General features: G+C 37.9%; 1 protein-coding gene across 3 annotated transcripts in view; it reads right to left on the minus strand.

Annotated features, from left to right (window-relative positions):
- Positions 1-941: 941 nt before the first annotated feature.
- Positions 942-21,553, minus strand: part of MDM2 (MDM2 proto-oncogene) — a 29,107-nt gene continuing 8,495 nt past the window's right edge. For all 3 annotated transcript variants that reach the window (XM_037886927.2, XM_037886931.2, XM_037886937.2), the window contains 6 exons: positions 20,627-20,694; positions 20,376-20,469; positions 17,585-17,742; positions 16,668-16,823; positions 15,189-15,266; positions 942-12,096 (listed from right to left, as the gene is read on the minus strand). In XM_037886927.2, coding sequence (XP_037742855.1) covers positions 11,524-12,096; positions 15,189-15,266; positions 16,668-16,823; positions 17,585-17,742; positions 20,376-20,469; positions 20,627-20,694 — 1,127 coding nt within the window. In that variant the 3' untranslated portion in view covers positions 942-11,523. The remainder of the gene's footprint in view (positions 12,097-15,188; positions 15,267-16,667; positions 16,824-17,584; positions 17,743-20,375; positions 20,470-20,626; positions 20,695-21,553) is intronic.

The following is a 21,553-nucleotide window of genomic DNA, read 5'->3' on the forward strand; positions in this document are numbered from 1 at the left end:
GATGGATATATTATATATATAAAAAAATTCACATTATAGTTCAGTTTATTACTTTTGTTTAATGTGATATGTTTTGTATTGGGTTTATTGTAGGTACAGGTATGCATTTTTTTTATAACAAATTATATAATTCCATTAATGGAAAAATCAACGGCAATATTAATAAAAGTACAGCCATAGTGTAAACTACCATTGCATTATCAAACACTTCATCCATTATGATATCCAACTTCTTTTAATCCATAGGAAACTACAGATATTTAATGAGCTACAAGAAACCTCCCCCATTCTCCAGTGACTTAGAAACACATCGAGTTTACAAGGTAAATTTAAATAAATAAATAAATAAAATTGAATGTCAAGGACAACGTAGATTCACAATATCTCTGCACACGCAAATTACAATTCACTGAGTTTTGCTTCTCTGTAAATTAACCATAAGAATTTTCCTATATTTGTTAAGTACCTTCTATAGAGAAGCTATTAATTTTTTTCTACATTATAGTAGGGACTGAGGTTGTGTAAGAACACAAAGATGAGTTACATACCAGTAAACACAGAACAAGATCATTGACCGTATGAATCCACAAACCTGCAATACAGCAGGAGCTCAGAACCTTCAAGTTAGCAGTATTCATTGACATTAAGTTCTGATTGTTTTCACCTTAGTTGGCAGAAGTAGTACATGTCCGAAGCCCACTGAAGTCGACGAGAAGCCTTAAGAGCTTCCCACTGACTTCAAATGACTTTGGATCAAGGCTGCACATACATGGATTTACAAAAAGTTAATTTAAAAAAAAGTGAAAATATATGCTGCCAATGAGGAAAAACAGATCTCATTCTCTAACAGAGAAAATACTGACCTTGAATCTTTCAAATCATTTTGATAATTATATAAACACATTCAAGATGAAAAAATTAAAAGACGACAAATGCCAGGAGGGATTTCAAAAGATTCTTTATTACATGTGCTCTATTTTATAAACAGAAAATAAAACCTTGAGTTCCTTAAGAGTTGTGATTTCGTACAACAAAAGACACTAAAACAATTTTAATATATCCTGCATATTTTTTCCAGCAATGAAAAATTTGTTTCTTTTAAAGAAAACTGTAGTACGTGCACTTTTTTAATGCTATTTAATTTTAATGGACACTGATGGATAGTACTGATATTTGCTATTACAAATCCTCTCAAAATATTTTGATTAAAATTTTAAGCCATTAAAATATTGATGCATCTATGAGTGGTGTCTATATTGCACAGCTGTTTGAAATCACTGCAAAGCAGGGTGGTCTTATTTTAAATGAGCAAGGGCACAATCCTGTAATCCATATACATTCTCAAAGACCAAAGGAATTCTGCATGCAGAAAAACTGCAGGACGGAGCAAATACTTTCAGGATTTATTTAATCCACCATGCTGTCCATTGTATAATTCAGTTTGCAAACAGTTTGTCCTTTTAAAAAAAAAAACCACCACTTTTTAACTTAAGGGCAATATTTACAAAGACCAAGGGGAAATATACCAGATTTCTAAAGTATTGCTAATAAATATTAACATTTACAATATACTACAAAGATTCAATCACTTGGAATTTTTATAGTGTTAGTGCTATTGAGTAAAATAATATAGGTCACTTAGAAGTAGTAACCAAGTAGATAGGTTGCCTCTCTCCCCCTGCCCCCCATTTTTCTACATAACTCTATATTTGTTGCTCAGTTGTAAAGAGGTCAGACACAGCTGTTCAGCAATACACACATGGTTCAAGCTAATTAGTTGTTAAACTGTTTTTTAAACTGGTTTAAAAGCCACTGTCACATAAAAAAATTACTCTAAAGTAACCTCATGGACGACGCGACTCTAAAGTAACCTCATAGGCTTGGACCGAGCGCGGGAAGCTCCCTAGAAGGGTGGGAGGGCCACCGGTGCCAGGACCATGGCCCTGCCCCCTGCTCCATCCCAAAGCCTGCCCCCCACTCGTTCCCCTGCCCACTGCCTGTGCTTCTCTGCCCCCTTCTCCAAAGGGCTCCCCTTCCTGCGCCGCTCATGCCTCTCAGAGCGAAGAGACCGCAAGCGGTAGGAACCATGGGGGAGGAGGTTAAGAGGCATGAGAGGCCGGGGGCCTCAGGGGAAGAGGCAGCATGGGCAGGACCACAGGGAAAGAGCGAGACACAGGAGCAGGGCCTCAAGGTGAAGTGCGGGCCGGGGCATGGCCCAGGCACCCTTTCAGCAGCAGCGCAGCCTGTTTGGGGAAACTTAAGCCTCCCTTGGCCTATTATACCCACCGTCCACGAGTACCCTTCTTACCCAACAGCCTCTTAGATTACTAAAATGGAAACAACGAATTTACTTTTCATTTGTTCATCTCTCATCTTGGACAAGTCACCACTTCGTCTAATCATTTCACTTTCCGGTTCTGATACAATCATACCATGCTGGTTTATAGCAGTTGAAAACAATGCAAGGGTTTTTGTTTGTTTAAAAACTGTTTCCACGGATGTTCAAAAGTACAGGGGAACACTTGCAAAAGCGTGGGGAAATTAATAGTTTTTGTTTAGGATTTTTTTTTATATAAAGGAGTCAGGCGACTAAATTTTGCATTAAACTTTGTGCTCACATAGAGCGCTTTGGAGACATCACCACATTTAACCACCACTTTCTAGCAAATGAAATAATGATAATACAATGATCTACAGACAACATTGCTATTCAATTTTAATACCTTCGATAAATAGATTTAGTTTTATGTAGCTGTTACCCTTTCTAAATCAGCTAGATAATCAAACCTGATATCCAGATCCTCTTGAATACATATGATGGTTTTTCCAAATTTAATTGGAATCTTTATTTAAAAGTGCTAATATGCATTAGTTGATAGCACTTAATTGAAATAAGCCCTGCAGTATCAATAGTGCTTAAATATCTAACCAGTAAGTTGGCTACTGCTAAACTTTGTTTTGACTCTGAGACTTTTATAGGATAACACCAGTAGATATTCACAAACAAGAAAATTTCCCCTTCTCTCTAATCCATTCACAAATAACTTAAGACTTACTTAAATTTTGGAAATCATAGTATCTATACTTTATCTTAAAGTATGTTATGAAGACTTGAAATCTGAAACATAAAAGCAATTTTTGTTGATGTCTTGGATAGTACTAATTTTGAACCAGGCACACTCTTCTAAAGAGATGAATTTAGAACTGACACAGGAACGATGCTAATGAAATACCTAAAACATCTAGGGCCCTCTGAAATCAGTTTTATTATTGTGGATCTTTGGATTTATTTATTTCATTTTTTAAAAAAATAATTCCATCTATGTTTTTAATCAAAATTGTTTGATGCACATTGACAATTAAATAGCCTTTCTATAAATTCATTAAAATGTTCAGAATTGGATTGCAATGGGAAAAAAAACTGATTTTACCAAAAAATCCTATAACAAAACATCCTGCAGATACACAGTACATAGTAAAAGTAACACATTTTAAAACACTTCTTAAAGTAGCACTCAGTAATATGACCAAAATTACTTTGCTGAACAATAACACAAGTCACCAGAAGAAAGAGCTTCTTACCGTGTCAATTTACCTGAATTCAGATTTGAATAATTAAAAAATAAAAAAAATGCACTCAAAACAATTTATCCTTGCAGCAGTCATTGTTGCCATTTTAAATTAATGTAAGTACTTTAAAGCTTCCTATAGTCTGAAGGAATGCTTCATTTCAAATTTGATTAAATCATTTCAAAATATCAAATCAACTGTTTATTGCTGAGGAGCATTACAAACTGATGCTTAAATATTATTTTTGCCATCTCTGGCAGACATCTGCATTGTGGTACAATATGCCTTTTAGTATTTTTGTCAGAAAGTGATTCCCTCTTGGCTGTAAATAGATTTTTATATTTCCCTAAAGCTTCTCTCTGTCTTTACAGAGCTTACAGGGAAGATGTAAGGTAGGGCAACCTCTGCTACTTTAGGCACAATCATAATCTTCCAATAAGTGCAAAGATCCAGTGGACCTGAGATGGGGTCATTCTGAGTACTGTGCAGAAACAACAACTATTGTTCACACGCTCCTGGTTAAGGGAGGTGAGAGGTGGTAGCTCGCTGTACTGATCAATGTTTTGTTGCATGGCTGGAGTCTGCAACTCCCAACATGAAACTGACACAGCAAGGAACTGAATTCCCAGAAGTTGCCCTTAAATCCCTGATGCTGGCTCTTCTCCCCTAACTCTTGCACACCCTTGTGTCCCTAACCCCCTGCACCTCCTCCCCATGAATCCCTTGCCCCCCATGCCCTTCTCCCCACTGCTCTTACCTCCAGCAGCTGCACATAGCTCAGCCATGTAGCCCACTCTGCCCACCTGCTTCTGCGACCCTAGATTCTGTGTTATTGTTTTAATTCTGCGATTCCATCAGTGTTCTCGTTATCACAGATACCATAGGCCCTAAAACTCCAAGAACACAAACTAAAACATGGAAATTGGTATGGAAGACCTCTTTTGTTTGTTGTACTGTAAGAATAATTTCAAATCACTGTACCAATGGTACTTGATTCCTATATGCTTTGAATGCACAGAAGTCAAGTCTATGAAGGAATATAAGACCATTATTGAAAACTCTGCAGTCTTAAAGATTTAATTCATGTCTAGGTCAGAGGTTCTCAGCCTTTTCCTTTCTGAGGCTCCCTGCAACATGCTATAAAAACTCCATGACCCACCTGTTCCACAACTGTTTTTCTGCATATAAAAGCCAGAGCTGGCGTTAGAAGGTAGCAAGCAGGGCAACTGCCCAGGCCCGAAGCCACAGAGGGCCCCGTATAGTAAATTGCTCAGGCCTTCAGCTTTCTGCCTTGGGCCCCAGTGTGTCTAACGCCTGCCCTGCTTGGCAGACTCCCTGAAACCTGCTCGAAGACCCCTGATTGAGAACCACTGATCTAGGTCACCCATCCAGTCATTCACCTTTGTGGGTTCCTTATTCACAGCCAAACTGAATCCATAAACAAATATAATTTCTCTTAGGGCCTCTGGTCATGCAGCTAGTCCCTCTACTGAATAAACGCCAATATGACCAGCACAAAGAACTAATCCTGAACCCCTGGGCTGCAGCCAGAGATTCAATAGCACTCTAGCTGTGAAAAGTGTTGCTGCTGAAGGACTTTTTCCTACTACAGCACTGTCAAGGGGCAACGACTCACCGCTGCAGTGCCTCCTGCTGGTTGTCCAGGGAATTAGCTCTTTTCAGCCAGGAGCGCCCTCTGCCAGTCGGTGTCTCGCCTGCTGCTGGACCCTGCCCCTCCCGGACCCTGGTGCCCTTCTAGATTAGGGTTCTGCCCCCTGGCTACTGTCAGTCATCATCTAGCCCCCGCTCCTGGGGCAGACTGTAGTCTGTACCACTCATCATCGGCAAGGGGGGTCGGACCAGCTGCCTCTGTCTAGGTCTGGGCTGCTCCTCTGCAGCCTTAGTACCCTTTCGTGGGCCTTTACCTTGGCCTGCAGCGTGGGACTCTGCTAGGCTGGAGCTCCCCAGCTCCCTCTGCCCTTCCCCAGCACTGCTAGGTACCCTCCTCAGCTTCCTAGGCAGCCAGGTCCTCCTCTCTCCATGTAGCTAGAGAGAGCGTCTGTCTCAGCTCCTGGCTAACAGCCCTCTTATAGGACCAGCTGTGGCCTGATTCGGGCATGGCCCCACCTGTGGCTACTTCCCCCAACCAGCCTAACTTTCCTCCAGCTATAGCCCTCTCTTAGGGCTGTTTTAAGCCCTTCGAGGCACAGCAGGGTAACCACCCCACCACAGGCACCTTTAGAATTTTCAGATAACTCTCAGCTACCTTCTCTCTACTTCTTTTTTGTTTACTACTTTTTGTAGTTTTAGCTTGCAAATTTCATTGAGAGGGGAAAGAGAAAACTCCAATCTCATGGCTTTCCTATAAACCTTCCTGTGCTTCTGCCCCACTCCATCATCACAAGATCTCTGCTCTTTTAAAATGCAACTACACTTAAAAATATTCTCTTTTTATCTAAATGTTAAAACTTACCTTACAGGTGTCTAAATGCCCCAACAACTGTGTGGGTGAAACCAGACAACCGTTAGGTTCTCAAATGAATTCACACACAAAAATGATAAAAAAAACCAAACACCCAATCACCTGTGCCTGAACACTTTTCACAAAGTGATCACATTATATCTGATGTATCACTCCTCATCCTCCTCAAAGGAAACCTGAACAACATTTTCAAAAGATAAGCTTGGAAGCTTAAATTTACAACTCTGGTAGACACTAAAATTCCTGGCCTGAACAGACACTGGATTTATGGTTCATTACAATCATCTGCAATCCACTAACTCCCTCTTTTTGACTTATGACTGCAGAGGTGTTAAACAGACCACTCTACCTTGAATGGTCCCTTAGATTAGAATATGTTCTAACTACTTACTCTAAACAATCTGTTCCAGCTTTCATTTAGCTGTGATGCTAGGAGTACCTGTCTCGGACCTGAAGAAAAACTCGAAAGCTTGTCTCACCCCAACAGAAGTTTTGTCCAATAAAAGATATTACTTCACCCACCTTGTCTCTCCTCCTGTCCACCCCCCACCCACTCAATAAATTAAAACTGGCAAACATTGCTAAGTCTCCAAAAATACAAGAATATTTACAAGTGATAAATTAAGACTTAAAACTAACCTGATATTAAATAAGTAGAATTTCAGAGAGCTCAACATACGAGTAATATGCCTGTGAACTTTGTTTTGCATTGATTACTGCACAAAATAAAGTAATAAAGGTAAATAAGACAGGGAGATGTACTGAAGGTTGCTCACCATTAACCCTGCTTTGGGTTTAATTTGCCTAGTTTTAGAAAAACTGGAGTACAATTCATGATGAACTCTTGGTCCTCAACATATGGGTCAGATACATGTGAAAAACTGAGTCGGGTGCAGACTTCAACTTGGGACTTCAATATAGAAAATTGCCATTTGATAGGATTGCTGAGGTGCTCCAATTTATTTTTAAGACATGTTTATGAATGCCATTCTCAGACTTATTAGCAAAGTACTGGAAAAGTACTTGAAAATTTTCATTCGGGTACATGGTAACTTCTCTACTTTCTTTTCAATCTCTGAATCTTGAAAGAAAGCCTCACAAGATTAGAATGTTGAGAGGATATGATAGGAAACCCTGATAACTTGGTTTCTTAGGACAGCTGCCACGTCGTAGGAGTGTCTTTGCTTTTACGTAAATAGCATATATTTTGGGGTAAAGCTTGGTTTTTTACAATACGAGGAAAATTTATAAATTTTTTTTGGTGATAAAGTACTTCATATGCAGCACTCAAGAATGCACACAGTACTCCTGGAAGACCTAATTCTGACAGAAATATATTGATTTTCCATGACACAGAAGTCTGCCCAAGGACATGGAAGCCCTGACATATCCAGTTCCACAGTGCTGTGAGGAGGGGAAAAGATTTTACCGGCCCATTTCCACAATTTGTACAAAAAAATTCTTTATCCTTTAACTGTCAGAAGATTTCCTAGTCATACTATTACAAAATCAATTTGGCTATGGGCAGGTTCCTAGCATTCCAAGGGTTACACAGAATAGCCTACACTAGGAATCCAACTTTGTGGACTGCTTATTTGTTTTATTCCTTTGCTAAACTTGACAACTAAGCAAAGGGTACCCTACTCTAAGGGGGGGAAAAAATATTTTTTATAAAAGGAAATTATATAATCGACGTTCTCCAAAGCAGGGAATGATGAAAAATAGATACCCACTGTGCTAACTAGAGGGGCAATTCTCTAGGAAGAGGCGGCAGTATTTTGTTATGATGCAAATTGTATGAGAGAGAGAGAGAGACAGAGAGAGAGAGAGAGAGAGTTAAAACCCTTAGTAGCAACAGTATTTACTGCCTCTTTCTGAACATATGACTTTACATTGATGTTTCCTTATTCTCTACAGCCCCCACTACTCTTAACAGCCCCCAGATCACTTTCCTGTTTGGTTCTGATCTCCCGCATCCAAAACAGAAGTTGTCTGCAAGTTTTATCATAGTTATATTTATGAAGTAACATACCATAATAACAACAGGTTTCAGAGTAGCAGCCGTGTTAGTCCGTATTCACGACAAGGAGGACTTGTGGCACCTTAGAGACTAACAAATGTACTTGAGCATAAGCTTTTGTGATCTACAGCTCACTTCATCGGATCTAAGGTGCCACAAGTCCTCCTTTCTTTTTACCGTAATAAGCGGCCGCTGTGCAAGGAGATGCTTTACAAAAAGAAGTTCTGTAGGTTTAAAAATAACTCTCAACTACAAAGAAGCATCTGCCTGAAGATGGAATGGTGTTTCTGTATTGTGACAGAAGCAGCACCACAGAAATCCTGCCACCATCGCTATAGCCTATTCCAAAATTCTATAGGTTACTCCATCCCTATTGAAATGTCTGGGCCCTTCTTTCCAATACACATTGATTAGAAAAGGCTGTACATGAGAGAGGGGCAACCAAATCCTTTTGGAGGAAGGGAGCCAGGCTGCTCTCTTGTAAGAGCATTCATGGTGTTGCTCCCCAAGTGACTAAGGGAGTGTCTACAGTACCCGCAGGAGCAGGATTGACAGGCAGCGATCAATCCAGCAGGGGTCGATTTATCATGTCTACTCTAGATACGATAAATCAACCGGCGAGCGCTCTCCCGTTGACTCTAGTATCCACTGGAGCGAGAGGAGCAGGCAGAGTTGACGGGGGAACATCAGCGATCGACTCACCGCAGCGAAGACACCACAGTGAGATCTAAGTACATTGACTTCAGCAATGTTATTCACGTAGCTGAAGTTGCGTAACTTAGATCAATTCCCCCCTCCCACACCCTCTCCCCCGTGTGGGCCAGGCCTAAGAGAAGGGACAAAGCTGAAGAGACTATATGCCCAGACAGTTTTATTAGAGACTAACTTTATCCTTCCAGCTAGCAAACTGCTGAAATTTAAGAATCTGTAAGTGATCAAAATTTAAAAAGGAAAACGCCACAAAAAATTGTTTTGTTCACTTATTTGCAATAGTACAATATGGAGTTATTTATGTCCATAATTCAAAAAATACTACAAAAATGTAAAAATAAGTAAGTCTTAGTAAAATGAAACCTCACTGCAGTCCTTGGCAATTCAATCTTTTTTCAGAAGTGAGGATAGAAGAATACTTATTGTGCGGTTTAGTAAGATTTGACTGTATAATTTCTGGTTCTGTTAATTGCTCTGTAATCTGCTTTTCTATATCCCTGTCTTTAGTGTCTCTCAGGCCTGGTCTACACATACCAGTATAACTATTACAGTTAGGGATGTGATCTTTTACCAGAACAGCTATAGCAGTACAGCCCCTACTGCAGACAGAGTTATACCCATTCCCATGAGGAAATAATTTATAACAAATAATTTATAATGCTATAAGTATAATTATACTGGTATAGCTGTGTCCAACTTAGAGGAGATGTACCCCTTAACCAACGATTAGCATTCATGTTGCATTCCCCATCAATACCCGGCCCAAACTGGGAAAGCCAATGATCCAACCAGCAGACCAAATTCGGTGATGAATCCTGGTCACTTGCCGCATGAGGCACTTTGCACGTATGCTAAAATGACAACTGATATATTGAAAATCGTATAACTTTTGTTTACACCGGGCCTCAGTATCTGAAGTCACTAAATGAACGGTTCTCCCGTTTTCACCATTCTTTATTGGTTAAACTACTTTGGAATGCTGCCCTTGAAATCAGAAAGCCCCAAAATCTGCATGTCTCTTCTCAATATTACACTCTGCAAGAGGACCTCATTAAGCAAGAGAAGAAAGCCACATTTTTGCACAATAGTCTCGTCAAAATGATCCAAAACCTTATATTTTTATCCTCAAAATACCAGTTCAACTGAGTAACTTAACAGCATTTTTAAAAAAATTCTATGTAAATACACACTTTCACTGCATTCTTGGAATTCACCACAAACACACAAAATATTCAGCAACATAAAAAGTACAGAGAAATTTCACAAGACAGAGAATTTGGGAAGGGTGGGAGGGTGGAGGAGAGGGCAAGTATGGTGAGATTTTTTTAAAATTCATTACTGAAAAGAGTTACCAAGGAACTGGACACACTAGTTTTAATGATATTTAATTTTACAGATTTTTCATTTTTGTCCAAAAAGGTAATATCAAAATTTTGATCAACATTTTATATTAAAGTCTGATTTCAGTATATAACCGGCCAATCTACCACCTCACAACTCTTCAATATTCAGAAAAACCCTGACAAAAACAGAGAATCACAGATTCAATTAAAAAAAACTACTGAACTAAAAAACCACCCTTATGCAAAATATCACCATGCTGCTTTTGCTCTCTCTGAAGGGTTTGGTATATTTGGTCTTATTTAAGTGAACGTAATGCTCATGAAATGTGGTACACTGACAACACTGGACACAGGTACAGTAGAAGTATAAACTTCCCCAACACTGCTCCACTAATGTGTTTTCATAGCGAACATGGTTTTTTGTTTTGTTTTTTTTAAAGTCACCACGTCCATTGAGTCTTTGGCCCCCTCTGCTGGGCCAGTCAAATGTGCCAAACTCAGATGTGGTTACTTATCTATTAGCAACAGGACAGACTACCAAATCATATGAAACAGGTCTCAAAATCATTTCACAGGAGTGATGTGACAAACATCTTTGGTTACTACCAATCAAAGCTGAATTCAAATCAATTACTTATCAGTAGTAATCATTTTTATAGCACCTGAAACGTATACTTGCATTTTACTGAAATAAAAGGCTAGTCTCTACCCTAATTTCATTCTTCGCTCATTCCAATTTTTGGTCTAAATTAATTACTCTAATTCTTTACTAACTTTCACATCTTCTGGTGATCTGAAGCGGTCTCAGAAGTATTTCCCCCAATTTACCTACTTTGATAAATAAATTGAATTCTCAGCAATGACCAAGTCAAAATTTTATTTTTCAAAATAGGAATTTTCCTAGGGATTTCTTAAGAAGTTCTGATTTTCCCCAATAACTTGACTAAGGAACAAATACCGGAATTTGTAGAAAGATGGGAAGGTTGAAATTATGAAATCTATTCATTCTTACCGAGGAAAAGAAAATTGATTTTCACAATAATGAAACTTGAGAACTCTCTCATTTCTCAAAAGCATTAAATTCATTATTTTAAAATGGACATTCTATTCAGTTGTACAAGAGTCATTACTGATCTGCTTGTGATGTGTAATTCTTGTTGTGTCAGATCCCCTAACATAGAAATAAGTTTCAGGAATTTGGGTACTTTAAAATCTCCCCAAATGCCTAATGAAGACATCAACTTTTCATTAAAATCAAAAGAAAGAAAAATCAACCAAAATATGTTTTTAGTTAAACATACAAAAATAGTTTCTTACTCTCTTAATTGTAAGAGTCTATGGAAATTTGTATGGAAGGTCTGTTGAAACTTTGTTGCACAGTTATGCTGAAGTTCCTTCTAACTAAAATAAGTTAGCACAATCATCTGAATTGGCTGTCTACAGACTGGACAGGGTTTATTCCGCTTTTTCAGTTTCCTTGCACAAGTAAAACATGACATAAGATGTCCTGTCTTGCCATGAACTATACAGCCATTTTTAGGTCTGCTCTGACATATGACACAGGGCTCTATGCTAGAAAGGGGTAGACTGCATTCCATACTTTCCTCTTTGTCTTCTGACTCTTTTTTCTCAGGTTCTTTGCAATCCTCTTGGCTGCTACAAAAGATATTGCTAGATGTAGATGGCTGAGAGTATTCCTCACTTTCCTGGGATTCAGAAGTTTGTGCTGTTGTATCCTCACTTTCTTCAACACTTAGTTCTTTATCTTCATTCATTTTCACTTTCTTACAGTCGGGAACATCAAAACCCTCTTCATGCTCTAGCTGTGTGGAACTTTCCAATTTTCGCTTTTCAGATTTGTCGTCATTCTTTTCATCAGGAAGCCAGTCCTCACGAAGAGCCCAGCATCTGGGGCAATGCCGCGGAAGGGGAGGGTTCATTTCATTGCATTTAGTGCACTTCCAATAATCCTTTAGTGAATTAAAAGTTAAACAGTTAAGCTATTTGGCATTCCTACTATTATAGAAAAAAATCTAAAGGAGATTCTTTATGTTACTGCTAAAGTATTTACTCAATATTTGTACACAGAATTGGTCAATCATCACATTTTAAGATGGAAAGAGCTTTAGGAAGAGGAAAGTTAAGATCAATTACACCACAATTTCTCAATCTTGTAACGATAGCACATATGATTTTTTTCCCCCTCCTTGCAATTAAAAATTTGGGTGTAAAACTCTCTCAAAACTGAACAAGTAAACAACTATGCCAAGGAAAATACGTTACACAGGCAGTGTACCAAAACTGTATACAGTTAGTACTATCATTAGAGCTAGACTCAAATCTATTCCATGATATGTTTTAGCAACTGATCTTCTACCTCTCTAATGTAAGTTTGCACATTGCACAGACTATCTGCATATATATTTCCAGAAAAATAAAACTATGTTAAAGTGAAATTACGGTTGCAACTACTTATCAGTAATTTAGGAAAAACACATTACAGGGATGCTGTAATTATCCTAAAACCAAGCATTATAAACCCAGGATATTCTGAGTTAAGGTTAAACATAAAAGAAATCCAAACATGTTAAGGTATAGAAATGCACATTTACGGCACTCAAATACCTTTACATCTACCTTGTAATAACACCATATACTAAACTCATTTACAGAACAAGATTCCATTTTATGTTGTACGCAGCAGTACATCATACTGGAACCTCTCTTACGCTGCCTTCATGATCCCAGTACACTATATTTCTTTAAATAAACGTCTCTAGCCGTTAGGTTACTGAGCCTTGAAAATTTGAACAGAGTGTAACTGATGCAATGATGTCTGTCTCCATTTGCAGAACCTGAAACAATTCCAAGGGGTACGTGAGCTGATTCATTTATCTTAGTGGGTGCTAACTATCACCCAATAATAATACTTCAAACGTCAATAACTCATTATTCAAAGCATATACAAAAGGAGAAGGAAAATCATACTGTGAAGATCTGTAATCTACTGTGAGTGACAGCTTATTCTGGTACCACTAGTCAGTGGCCTTGGGACAAGTATCCCATTGTTTTCTGTCTCCAGTCAAGGAAAAACCTAGCAGACCGCAGAGGAGCATCTGGGTTCCTCCAAAAAGCCAGTGGAGCACATGAGCCTCACTGAATGGAGCCTGAGATCCAGGAGGATGTGTGAACCTATTTTGAGTATCTGCACAATCTACTGAGAGCGCCATATCATGTGGCAGAATTTATTCTGTGTACAGAACTTGAGAAGTATCACTGCCGTTCTCCCCTCCCCCAATCTAACCTGTTTGTGATTAAGCCATTTTTGTGTTTGTTGTCCCAGGTCAGATTAACTTGATTTTCCTACCCACTCCCAATGGTATTAGGAAACATTTAGGATTAATGATAATTTTCTGCCATTTTTCTTAACTGAAAGTTTACACCTGCAAGTAAGAGAGTCTGGTGCATACAATCTTCTTTGGAGAAACTCACAAAGAATTGCCCTGTTTCAAAATGGCTGCCATTACCCATTGTTCTTAATGTAAATGAGATCATAGGTCAATATCATCATTACAAATGGCTATAGCTTCCCATTGTTCCCAAGGAGATGACAACCTGCCTTTAGCAGGTAGACCCTATGAGGTCACAAGGCGGAGAATAATATTTGGTTGTACTGAGAACAATTAGCTCTTCTCAAAAATTACCAACTGGGGGAAACCTGTGGCTTCAGTACTACTGAAAACAACTGAAGGTGGCAGCTATTTTAAAAGAGCACTTTTTTCTGAAATTCTCTGAAGTAGAACACTATTCTCCAGTCTCTGCTGAAGGAAAAACTTCCAATTATGAATACTGTGAAAAAACGATCAGTAATCCTAAAAAATTTTTTCAAGTGTAGTCTACTCAAGATTTCAGTGAGTTTAAACTATATGAAATGTTTGATATGTGTGCATTATTCAAGAGCCTTCCCCAAAAAACCTCAATTTGACTAACACTGGATGTTCAACTCCTTAAAAGACATTTTAAAATTCATTTTCACTCCTAAAGGTATTTAACAAATTTATATAAATTCCATTCTCAGAGTGTTGTAATTTTGAGGAGTGGCAAACTTAACCTTAACTATGGAGCTGCAACTGGCAACACCATAATTAAAATGCTTGTTTTGGATGTCTTTTTCTACTCAGACATGAACTGTGAATGAAGAGCAATAAGAAATAAAGGTATATCACCTATTTAAATCTAGACAAAGTAACTTTAAAAATATTCTGTTTGACATTTAAAAAAAAAAAAAAAAAAAAAAAAACCTCTTTATATTCCCAGAGGTATCATTACAGCTGGCTCCACAATACGAGCATGATTAAGGCAGCTCAGCCAATGACATGATCTGGATCACTAATTCTCCTATGCATCTCTGTGTTCATAATGGCAATTTAAAGAAATGTTCCATGTTTTAGTATTTAGTTTTAAAGACATGTCAAATTCTGAATTCAGATATTCTGACAAGCCAATGTGCTGAAATTTAAAAAACTTTACTATACACAAAAAAATACAGAAACTGATCTTTTCAATCTTCTAGACAATTTAAAAACAGTTCCTTTATCCTTAGTGAATTTTCAATATACTTTTTTTGCTATTTTCTTTATTTCACTCAGATTGGACACTGAAATTAAAAGTGGCCAGTTTTATTTTGTTTTCTTGTAGACAAAAACAATGCTAGCTTTTGGTTTCTAAAAAAATTAAAAAGCTTTTTTTTTAAAAAAAAAATCCTTCCTTTGTGTTTTAAACAAAAAGTTAGGTCTAGGCTCTAAACTGTGTGCCCTTTACTCTGAGTGAGCCAGTAAAATTTGAAATTCCTGTATCCACAACTTTAAAACGGCAGAGAGAAAGACTGATTTATAGGTCGGTAACTGAAAGACCTCAAACTATCATTTTCCTTTTAATGCAAGAAAAAGCCAGATTTTATTTTTAAAATCACTGCAGTATCCACGGAATTCATATATGTTCCCAGTCCTGGTCTTTCATTTCACAAGACTTGTGATTTTGCATGAACCAAGGATTTACTCACAGCTAGTGATATTTCAGGATCTTCATCGAATGAATCAGCATCACTCTCTTCAGTCTGATATATCGTCACCTGATATACCTGATGGAAGAAAATATATTTTAACTTCCTTTTACTTGGTTTTCAATTTTAAATGTTTTATTAAAAAACAACCCTGAACAAGCAGTAAAGCACACCTGACAGAATATATTTGTTTAAACTTTTTATCAGATAGAAAATAGTACTTGCTAAAGTTCTAGATGATGTGGCTACATACTACACGCATTTTCTTGGTGTACCGAATTAAGAGAGGAGCTCTACTACTTACGGGTACAGACACTGTAATCAATTACTAGCTCTAAAAACTTTTGTTCTCATTTGGGAACAACCTCTTGGAAGATTTACAATATAGACAGACAACAGTGGGCCCCCCTCAAATGGATAATGTCAATTGTGAACAAAAGCTTTAGCAACACAGATATTTCACTAGTCAACACAGTAAATGAAAGACACTAATTCTAATACACTGCACCACAGAGCTCACTATTTGGAATTTTTAAGGCTACCTATGCGGTCTCTTAATAATATAAGATAGGAGTGGCCAAACCGTGGCTCATGAGCCGCATGCGATTCTTTTACTGTTGAAGTGTGGCTCATGGAGCCCCCCACACTCCCACCATTCTCCACCTACCATACTTGGGGAGGGGAGCTTGGGCCCTCTGACTTGCAGCAGGGTGGTGGGGTAGGGGCTTCTGCCTAGCGGTGGGGTGTGGGGGCTCTGAGTTTCAGCCCCACAGGGCATGCTTGCCAGGGCTTGGGGCTTCAGCGGGAGCGGGGTTGAAACCCCAAGCCCCGGCAGGCACCTCCCGCCGGACTGAAGCTCCGAGCCCCAGCAGGTGTGTCTTGGTTCTGAAGACTGTCGTATGCGGCTCAGAGTCAGTAAGTTTGGCAACCCCTGATACAAGATCTTAAATAGTTTCTAAAAATGTATTCTAAAAATACTTCTATTCACTTTTAACTTTATGCAGATAAATATGCTATTTAATATGTTTTGCCTTTCAAAAATTATGAGGTTTTCTTCCAATAAAGTTCTATATACATATTCCAAGCTAAGACCTTTATCCTGCAAGAAACCATGCATAAGTGGACTCCTGACCCTGCACTGAACCTCAGTGACTTCAACAGCCAGACAGTGAATTTTACTGGATTAAATTCTATGGCCTATGTTACGGAGGAAGTCAGATTAAATCACTGTAATGGTCCCTTCAGGCCCTATAAATGACCCCAATGGAGCTCTGCCTACATGGAGCTTCTTGCAGAATCATGATTAAATTTGTACAAAGAAAACTCAGTATAAAGAATGGCAGTACATATTTGCCATACAGCACACACAGTCATGAAAGACGACTATGGAAATGTTTCATATTGAATTCCAACAAAATGCTTCTGCTATAACATTTCAGATTTAGCTGGGAGGGGGGGGGGGAAGAGGAATATACATGCCTCATCATCTTCATCTGTGAGCTCTTGTCCTTCTTCATTATGGCTATAATCTTCTGAATAAATGGACTCAACTTCAAACTCAACACTGAACTGGTCTGAAACAGAACTCTGGTCAAACCAATCAGAGTTTTCGCTTAATGAACTGGCATGAAGATCCTGAATAAAAAGGGGAGGGGTGAATATATTTAACTTCATTATTCCATTCTTATGACTCATACTGCTACATGTGTATTTAAACATAACAGTAAAGAGAAACACTGTTTAAATGGCTGTGGGCCAGAGATAAAATAGTCATGTCTCAGCCAAATACCTCATACCACTCAAGATATTGGGATTTCTCCTGCAGTTGCACCATTCAGAAATATATTATTGGACTAATAAAACCTTTAAAAATTATTTTTAAATGAATGAAAAGAATATTGGAACTGGCTCCAAAACTAGTATGTTGAAATATAACACAAGCGAAGTTTGAACTTACATTTGCTAACATTTAAAATATACAGAAAAGCAGATGATATTGTGTGTGAATTTAACAAATATTTCACTTCTGTGTACTGAGATTTTATAATACTTACAGCATCTTTTATCAAATCTCAAAATACTTTAACAAAGGTGTGTAAATATTAACCCATATTTTACAGATGGGAAACTGAGAAGTGTAAATAACTTACTCTAATCACGAAACACACTCTCACTGGGAATACAGATATTCATACACAATTCAGAGGCACCACTTTTCATAATGAAGATTTAAGAAAATTCTATTCTTAAGTTTTGTGATCCAAGCCACATAAAATACAACTCAGGTTCTCTGACATCACTAGAAGCATTATTTGTTTCAAATATTAAGGTGATAATCAAGATGCATGTCTGGGAAATTTGAGAACTCAACATAATTAAAAATACATCTTGCTTACAGGACTTGCAGAGTCTATTGAGTCGCTGCTGTTGCTTCCTTCGCAGCATAGTCCACTTACAACACACCAAGAAAGGCTTTCATCAAATGTGAGCGAAATGCTGTCTGACTTATGCCGTTTTCTTCTTTCACTAGGTTGTTCATCTGAAGAATTTTCTTCTGTGTCAGAGAGAAAAAGCTTATTAATCCAAAGGCATCTATGAAGTCCACGTTACATGCATTTTAGTAGATGTTTAAACTGGATTTTACTTATTCAGAACTTTAATATTAAAATTATTCAGTGTTTTTCAATGGAAAATTAAATAAAGGCACCTGACCCATTTTAAAAAGACAATGAAACACATTCTTGCCATATTCCTAAAAGAAAATGGTGTAAAATGGGCAAAAGATTGACATTTCAGAGGCTGTTTTTCGCTGACTGCCCTATAAATGGTCATTTCTCCAGGCAGTAGATACTATGATTAAGGAATCATAAGAACGAACTCCCGGCCACCTCCGGAAATCGGGGATTTTATTTTAGCATAGCATGCAATAGTATATTTATTGGTATCAGAATTTCTATTATAAACCCAATTTGCAAGGGGTATAAAAGTCCATACTAAAAATTCCTTCAAGGCTAAAACATGATGTTCAAGCTATCAACTGTGGAAACATTGTTTTAAGCCGAAGAACTAAAAAACACTGACGTTTTAGACTCTGGTAGCATGAGGGAGGGAGGGAGTAGGGAGACAGCATTTTGGGGATAAATGTATCAAAATTCAACTCCACTGATATTAAGAAAAGGCATTATAAATGAACTTGACGAAGGCTTAATAAGCAGCTGCCAAGTCAGTATGTAATAAATGCAGTGGAGTGAAATTCCCTACCAGGATTGGCAAATCGGTTCAATGACCATTCAACAGAGCCTGCTGCCACCTACAGGTGCCTTTCACTCTACTGCCCAATACTTTCTTTGCACTGTAAAAAAAGTTTGAAAAATCCACCCCAGGGCCTCTAAGCCTGGCATCTTTAGTTTTAAAAAAAACACAAGAACAAAACACTTGTACATACTTTGTGACTCCTCTTACTTTCCCTTGATGCTTCTTGGCTCAGTCCCTCTCTTTTCTTTTTTCGCCCTGAGAGCCCCAACCTTCAAACTTAGATGCCCCCAGGCCCAACCGTTGCTCCTGTCCATCGTTGTCCTCATTAAGTTGTCATCTCTCCATGAGGCACTGATAACATGCCAACACACGGTTTCTAAACATTTACAGTGAAATAGTAGCGGCTCCAAAGGAGCCGCTATCATCCCAATGTAACGAGCATAGTGGTTTAAGGGGAAGATTTCCTACAAATTAAAAAAACAGTGTACATAAAAACACTATATCAAAAGAATTTTAAGGCTGTAATAAACTGACAAATGGATGCAAAAACAGAGTTAATGATTAAGCTTGCAATAAGCAGGCACAACAGAACACCTGATTACTCTGGGTTGTGTGTAAGTATTACAAGTTATAATCCTTAACTGTGAATTTTCATCCTTTCACCAGTTTGAGTTACAACATTAAAGAGTTCTTTTAATGTAGCGTGAATGGCTTATAAATGCAGTACAGTTTTATGATAGGCTAGGATGACTGCTGCCTAAATACTACAAAGTCAAGCATATCAGAAATACTTTACACAGATCAAACAACTGAACAAAATATTACTGAACATAGGAAAAAAAAATAAATATTGCATGCTATGATTTTATGTGAAAGGTTATTGTTACTCAATTTATCACAACTATCAAGAATCACCAGATAAGTGATAAAATGCAGGTTGGTGTGGAAATTACCAGTGTGTATTACATATAATTGAAAGTTATGAAGTGTCACTACCAAGAGGTTGAAAGTTTAAACATAACTCAAAAAACCCACCCACTCAACTACGAAATATAAACCCACAGCTACTAAATATCAGAATCAACACCTCAGATGTTAAAGAATGCATTAACCAATAAATATTAAGTTGTCATGTAGAGGGGAGAGGTAGAGAAGAGAATCAGAGGGCCAATCAGACGTATTTAGGTGACTAAATACTTTTGAAAATCTGGACCAAGATAACTGGATAAAATAGAGCCTTTCACCCCATGTCACTGGCTTAAATCCAATACAAGTAGGTTACAAACAGCAACCAAAAGTTATAATCTGGTGGTTGTCTGAAGAGTTACCTGACATCAGTTTGATAGTCTCAGTGCAGTGTGTGAAAAGATGTCCACATCACAAAGAAAACACCACTGATACCTTGTTGGTGACATCAGTATAAAGGCAGAGGACTGAAAAGTCATGGAGACTGAGCTACCCTATCACCCTACCGGTAGTCCTTGCAGATCAAGACTGCACCATGCTGGTGAGGTTATTGTATGTATTATCATAGCACCTAGTCATGGACCAGAGCCCCATTGTGCTAGGACAGTGGTTTTCACTATGTCAAAGATTCCCAAAGGGATCCGTACCTGCAGTCGAAATTTTTTAGGGGTCCATAAATGGAAAAAAAAAAAAAAAAAAGATTGAACCCGCTGTGCCAGGAGACGTACAAACATGTGAGGAAGCCTGTATTGCCATTACCCACATTGTATCTATTCTATGGATAAGCAGAGAAGCTCATTCTCCAGGGCTGTCAATCTGGTACCTTTCACAATGGCTAAAAACATGAAAATGTGGACTCCCCCACAAAAGATGACATGAGCCAGTGACATACAAGTTTGCTCTAGGTGTACATACTCTTGAAAGGTATAAAATATTGAAAATCCTGCATTATAAATGTGCACATACCAGATTCACTAAGCATCCTCCTAGAAGAGGTAGTTGGTCTAGCAGTCAAATTTGGGGATGTCTGTTTTTCGTCAACTAACTCTTGCATGGATTCCTGTTTAACAAAAATACTAAGTAAGCACAGTAGTAATGTGGATAGGATGAAATTAATTTTAATCTTTCAACTGCATCCAAATCTCAATGGTAAAGCAACTGAAGTTGTGAAAGTTGAAAGAGTGTATATGTTAGAATGTATCAAGTAGTTAGATCACCTTTAGAACATTGCCTTTTTCAAGTTGGCACCTGGTCTCATTCTCAGATACGTTTGCTTCCATAGACTCTGAAAAAGAAAAATACATAATGCAATGCATCAGAAAGGAAATATCTGCAGGCTCAAGGGACTGCTGTGAAAATTGTAAAAATATACTGCAAATACTTTGTACACATTGTTTTAAATCTTAATTCAGAGTATACTTACGAGTATGAAGTGATTCTGTAAATGTTAAGAAAGGTTCAAGGTTTTCTTTGTTACATTACATACACAATTATAAGAAAAAAGAAATGTAACTGTGTTTTGGGATTCCTCACAGATGAAAGAAATACACTTTTTAGCTAGGTATCAACAGAATGATTCTACACTATTTACAAGGGGACACATACAAGATCCACTGGTTTACAAAAGAAGATATCAAGCTCTGCAAGAGATGTTTACAGTCACTAATATACTACTAAGACATAGAAATAATTGTTCTAACTACATTGTCAGAATGGACCCTGAACTACACAATGCAACTAGTTATTTTCACAACAAAAGGTATCCATTTAGAACAAAGTTAAGTATAGTAAGCACATACCCTCTTTATTTGACCAGATTTTATCTTTGAGATCTTCTCTACTTCTATCCTTCCACTCTGCTGTTCTGGCCAAGATTTTCAAAAATAGGAGCCTAACTTTAAGCCCCAAAGTCCATATTTAGGCAGGTGCCTGATTTTCAAGTGTTGAGTACCCAACTGTACCCACTGAAGCCAATGGGAGATGTCAGGTGCTCCATACTTTGGAAAATCAAGCAGATTACACATGTATAAATGTAGATTTAAGAGCCTTTAAAAAAAAAAAAAAAAATCACCCCATATTTAACTTTCATTTCACTCATTTCTTAAATTTAAGTTACATCACAGCTGCATTATCCATCCTTCTCT

The sequence above is a fragment of the Chelonia mydas genome, chromosome 1, assembly GCF_015237465.2.
Source record: "Chelonia mydas isolate rCheMyd1 chromosome 1, rCheMyd1.pri.v2, whole genome shotgun sequence".
NCBI lineage: Eukaryota > Metazoa > Chordata > Testudines > Cheloniidae > Chelonia > Chelonia mydas.